This window comes from Rhizopus microsporus, assembly GCF_002708625.1.
Source record: "Rhizopus microsporus ATCC 52813 unplaced genomic scaffold scaffold_1, whole genome shotgun sequence".
Taxonomy (NCBI): Eukaryota; Fungi; Mucoromycota; class Mucoromycetes; order Mucorales; family Rhizopodaceae; genus Rhizopus; species Rhizopus microsporus.
Genome location: NW_019671916.1, coordinates 2,088,995 through 2,094,994, shown reverse-complemented (window position 1 = coordinate 2,094,994; position 6,000 = coordinate 2,088,995). Strand labels below are relative to the sequence as shown.

At 41.5% G+C, this 6,000-nt stretch overlaps 2 protein-coding genes across 2 annotated transcripts; one reads left to right on the top strand and one right to left on the bottom strand.

The window, feature by feature from the left end:
- Positions 1–122: 122 nt before the first annotated feature.
- Positions 123–2,032, top strand: RHIMIDRAFT_195512 (P-loop containing nucleoside triphosphate hydrolase protein; the record flags this gene model as incomplete). Its single annotated transcript, XM_023606048.1, has 3 exons — positions 123–1,580; positions 1,633–1,761; positions 1,817–2,032. Coding segments are annotated over 3 exons (1,803 nt in total), but the record flags the coding sequence as incomplete, so codon positions are not given.
- A 2,754-nt stretch (positions 2,033–4,786) lies between these two features.
- Positions 4,787–5,782, bottom strand: RHIMIDRAFT_233170 (trypsin-like serine protease; the record flags this gene model as incomplete). Its single annotated transcript, XM_023607902.1, has 3 exons — positions 4,787–4,805; positions 4,856–5,387; positions 5,440–5,782. The coding sequence occupies 3 exons, from the start codon at positions 5,780–5,782 to the stop codon at positions 4,787–4,789; spliced, it is 894 nt and encodes a 297-aa protein (XP_023471456.1).
- Between the last annotated feature and the right edge of the window lie 218 nt (positions 5,783–6,000).

The following is a 6,000-nucleotide window of genomic DNA, read 5'->3' as shown; positions in this document are numbered from 1 at the left end:
TTTTTTGTTTGCAAAGAAAAAAGAGACTCTCTTTCATTCTTTTTATTTTTTTCTTACCGCAGCCCAGGATGGCAGATCTACAAGACGATCTAGATTTTGATGACCTAGAAGATGATATTGACATGGAAGAGCTTGTTGCTGCAGCAGAGACTGTAGAACAAGAACATGGTGCACGTAACGGTCAGATAAGCTTTGTCTCAAACGAAGACGATCCAATTCCACCTACACCTTTACCTGAGGACACTCCTTCCTTTCACCCTTTGGATGTCAATAATTTGTGTACATGGATATATCCTATCAACTATCCAGTGCGAGGATATCAGTTGAATATTGTCCAAAAAGCCCTGTTTAATAATACGCTTGTTGCATTACCCACCGGTTTAGGTAAAACATTTATTGCTGCTGTCGTCATGTTTAACTATTGGCGTTGGTTTCCAAACTCCAAAATCATCTTTATGGCACCTACTCGACCACTGGTGGATCAGCAGATCGAAGCCTGTTTTTATATCTGTGGTCTGCCTCAATCGGATACATGTGACTTGACAGGAAGCACATCGCCTGCTGCGCGCCGCGACTTGTGGAAAAAAAAGCGTGTATTTTTCGCGACACCTCAGACAGTACAAAAGGACATCATTTCCAATACGTGTCCTGCTGAACAGGTGGTATGTGTTGTTGTTGATGAAGCCCACAAGGCAACCGGTAACTACGCTTACTCTGAAGTGGTACGACGAATTGCCAAAAAGAATGAGCATTTCAGAGTGCTCGCATTGACAGCCACACCGGGTTCAAACCTGGACGCAGTTCAGGATGTGATCAGAAACCTTCGTATTACCAACGTACAGATTCGAACAGAGGAGTCCATGGACATTCGAGAGTTCTCGCATGGCAAAAATATTCAGAATGTCATTGTTCGTTTGGACTATACAGAAGGTGCTAGCGGTGATTTACCTGCTCTTATCGCTCGGTTTAGAGATAACGTCTTTAAACCCCTACTGCTCGATCTCTCTAAAAAACCTACAAATGTTACACCAGATCCTGACCAATGGAGCCCGTTCAGATTAAGAAGCTCTCGCACTTATTTCACGACAACATCTTCCAACTTGAACAGACACCTCGTCTTCCAGATCGTGTCTACCTTTCTAGTAACAGAATCTGTAAGTCGCGCTTACGAACTTCTCTGTCAGCACGGTGTTGCTCCCTTTGTAGAAAGTTTGGAAAATACATTGGAAGAACTGGAAGAGAAGGTTAAGTCGGGCAAGAACATGACCTTTCCTCAGAAAAACCTTTACAATAATGCAGTGGTTAAAAGTATGTTGCAAGAATTGAACCAAAAGATGCAACGGCCTGATTTCATTGGTCATCCCAAGATGGAAAAGCTCTTGTCTATCTTATTGTCTCATTTTGGTAACCTCGAGAACGGTCAAGCGTCTAAGGTGATGATTTTTTCAAGCTTTCGTAGCTCGGTCATGGATATTTGCCGGGTGCTTGAAAGACATCAACCCATGATTCGAGCAACCTATTTCGTGGGTCAAGCGACAGGAAAGAAGGGTAAAGGTCTTCGACAGGCTGAACAGCAAGAGGTACTGTGGTATGGGGGGAGTTGATAGCAATTACTAAGTCCATATGAATTAGATTATTCAAAAATTCAAATCAAACAACTATAATGTGATTGTGTCTACCAGTATTGGCGAAGAAGGTTTGGATATTGGTGAAGTAGATTTGATTATCTGTTATGATTCACAAACATCCCCTATTCGAATGGTTCGTTAGTTTATCAAATATGATAAATAGTATTATTTATTCTTTTTTTTTTTAGTTACAACGAATGGGTAGAACAGGTCGTCAGAGACGGGGTAAATGTATTTTGCTCATGACGGAATCAGAAGAAAAGAAGTTTGCTCAGGCAAAGGATGCCTATTCCAAGATACAGCGACTCATCGCCCAGCCCGGCATGATCACCTATCATAGACCTAACCCAATCGTGATACCAGCCGGCTACAGGCCTGTGATCAGCAAGCAGGTCCTCAACATTGGTGCCTACCAGCCCAAACTGACTGGCACAAAAAGAAAACGCCAAGATGGTCGAGATAGATCGATCATTTCAGCTGAAGGTAAACTGACAGAGATGGGCAAAACAGTTCTCCTGAATTCCTTTTCCACGGCAAGTCATCGGTTCACTGAAATTGATGACATATTTTCTCGGTACTGGCCTATCCAGAGCATGACTAAATCACTCAACAGGTATGTACCCTTGCAGATTCAGGAAAAGGGGTATCGACGCATCGGTCACTCTCGACGAACAACTGAATTTATTAAGCTTGTACAGCGGATGGAGCACCGTATATTGAACCCAGGCCAGAATGTGCCATTCAAAGCACCTGAGAAAAGACAAACCAAGTTGATTTTACCTAAAAAATCAGTAAAGAAGAAGAAGCAACCACATGACTCATTTACCATCAACGACGATGACTTTCAAGAGTTTATAGAAAACAATGATATATCCCATTTCATTCATACAGAAGACAATCATCAGTCAGGCTTGATTCTTCCTAAAAAGCGAATGGGGCTTGATCATTCGTTAGATGAGTCTTTTGACAGACTGGGTCATCAAGACAACAAGAGTAAATCAAAAGCAGCCGAGCAAGAGAACGAAGTTACTGAGGGTGGTGATATCACAAGTGGCCATTCATGGGAATCCATCTTGCCTTCAAGCGTCTACGAGGATCCTTTACTTCAGACACAGTTACCAAAGCAAGGCCAATCTTCCAAATCCGGAGTTATTGATAAAGAAAATAACGGGAGGCCTCAGAAAAGTAAAGAAGCCGAGATTATGGTTATGAACAATAACAACAGAGCATATAAGGAGTCCAGCCATATTGAGTTTGGCGACATTGACCTTGACGATGATATTGAGCTCTTGGCAGAGGTACCGCAGCTATTCGCTAAACAAAAGCAAGTGGCACCTAAACAAGAACAATCGGTGATACAGTACACTGAACAAGTAGTGGAACAAGTGAATAGTGTAAACTATGATGGATATTTTGATGAATATCTTGCGCCACGGTTTCCTTTTGAAAATGATCTGTCTGACCATGGAGTAACAGCTACTACTACAGCATTTATTTGGACTTCAACAGTTCCAGACTTTACCACAAGAGCGTTGCAGCTATTAAAGGAAAGACAGATCAATATAAAGGAGATCACAGGAAGATTTGTAGCAATGAGAGCTCTGTCAGAGTATAGCAACTCTATGAGCAATATCCGTACATCAGTATCAGTAAATAATATCCCATCACAAACACCCTCCTTTGATGATGATGACGAAGTCAATGTTGAGCTACTGATGGCGATGCCAGACAAAGACATGGCAGATAGAAAGCCACAGGCGAATACAGCTGCCGAAGGAAATGAAAATAATCCAGTGTGTCTTGATGAAAGAGAGGAAGACGATGTAGTAGATGAATTTGATTTTGGCTTGTTTAGTGATTTGGATGAGATGCATATTGCAAGTCTGATCGAAAACAGGATTGATGATGAACTGCCAGCCCTTCATCATTTTGATGCCGTTTCAACAGCCGAGGCAAGAAAGATGAATTCTCAGAAATCAAAGGCTCTTCTTTATTACAGTAACAATGATACTATCAAAGGAGATGATCAAGAGAGAACCAAAGTAGCTGATGGTATTGAGCATAAAGCAAAACCAGTATCTATAGATCATTCGGTAGTAGAAGATGATGACGAAGTGATCACGTTTGATTTTGAAAACATGGCACAAGATATTTCTCAGTCCAGCTGCGAAGTTGCATCTACCACACATCCTGAAGAAACACTCGATAGTTCACCATTCGAATCTATAAGACGGCCCCAAGAGCCTCCTTTGCCAGTTAATGATGGCGACGACGATAATGAGGGGTCGTGTCATTCGAGACAAAGCAGTTCGTCTCTCTTGATGCAATTATCCACGGGCCAATGTCGGTCACCACTTCGCAATCACGTTCAGCCATCTAATGCAAACATTGAATCACCATTAAGAAACACAATAAAATCCGCTGATGAAGAATCACCTTTGATTGTTTATCGAAGAAGAAAGCGCATAATCCGTGAAGATAGTATAGATGAGCCTAATGCTGTAACAAAGAAGCAAAAGTTGACTATTCCAGAATCCTCTCAAGAAGATGAAGTATCGATGTCTACTACACGACAAGAACCATTACTACAGAGACTAAAGGCAACCAGTACGATGTCACATAAGCACAAATATACGGAAGAAGAACGAATAGGAAATCCTTTTATTGACGATGAAGCTGAAAGAAGTAGTGATGGAGGTCACACTACGGACGATAGCGAAGAAGAAGGGGCCTCATCGAATATGGATTCCTTTATTGTGGATGATACATGTAGCAGTCAGAGCAGACAGTCAGTAGATGAAAACATAGACCAAGGGCCTGATCAGAATATAGATATATATAGACAAAGCTTGATTCATCACGATGTTCTTGTTACAAGGGATATGCAGCCCATGTTTCAGAGAAATGAGGAAAGTAGGCGTCGTCATTGGTTAGATAGGATCAATTTGGATAAATATAATGGAGAAGAAGATGACGAAACGATAGAAGAAACAGAGGATTCGATTATTGAAGAGTTTTCATCTGAAATTGCTCCCAAAGATACCATTCAAATAAGCGATGATGACTTTATGTAAAAATACATGTACAAAAACTATGCTATTGAAATAAAAAATGTAAATAATAGTAAAAGAAAGCATAAAGCGAATGATGGTCTTGATCTATTTCCAAAAGAGTTTTCTTGATCATCCAAAAGTAGCTTATAATCTGGCATAACTGCGCCTATCCACATAGTGTCATCGCTAATTAATCCGTTTTCGTCAGCTACAACACCAATATTCCATTTTTTTGCAGACCTGTCAGTTCGTTGTTCATCATCCGTCATTTCCTGACAGTTTGGACAGGGTGGCTCATACCATGGATCTGTTAGGTTGCGGGTGGATATACCAGAGACCTGAGAAATCCAGTCCAATACAGAGGCCACATTGGCAAAACTTTCTGCCACTGAACTGATCATGTTGTTTTCTCTGTTTGGTACAGGACAAGTAGGTGTTTTGACGTCTCGGGCACCGTAAATCCGAACAAGGTTCCCCAAAACGAATGAAACATGGATCGTTTGACTCTTATCCTTTGGATCCGTCACTGGCTGACGAGTGATGAGGGGACTACCAGAGTCTCCATGGCAAGCGATTTGCTCGTCTGTATCTGTTTTTGCTTCTATATTGGATGTATTATCAAACCGCGTAATATTTAGTACAAGCTTCTGTAAGACTTTGGCTTGGCTTCCGTCAAGGTCGGTATATCCAAATCCAACGAATTCGCCTATAAATGTCATGTCAATGAACAAAAATCGTGAATATATAAAGAGAGCTACCTTGTGTTGACGACGGTTGTGTCATTTCGGGAGACCATAACGGAGCTCGGCGTACTCTTCGGGACGGCCTTAGAGTGGAATCCAATTTGACGATAGCCATGTCATAGCTTGGATTGATGGTAGATGAAACGTTATATAACGGATGAATCATCCAATCAGCAATGCCTGCCATTCTTTGACGCTGCCGATGAACATCATGGTAGCTCACAAAATAAGGGTTCTGTGCTTTAGAATAATCTGACGGATGATGATCTGCATCTGCTACACAATGGGCTGCTGTCAAGACAAACGCGGGGCTATAGGAGAGAAGCGTGCCTCCACAGAGGTGAGGGTAGCCAATCATGACGTAGAATGGATACTGAGAAGGGTCGGTTACGTCTGCTCCATGTTGTATGCATAATATCTTGCAGAAAAATAGCGCAAAACAAGTAATGATAACAATGATCATACCAGCAGATAAAAGGTGTAAAAAAAAAAAAGAGATGCTGAAGGCACTGAATAACGTCTTTTATATGAGAGAATGTACATTCTTTTCAAAAACACCTCCTGTCACCCACTTTG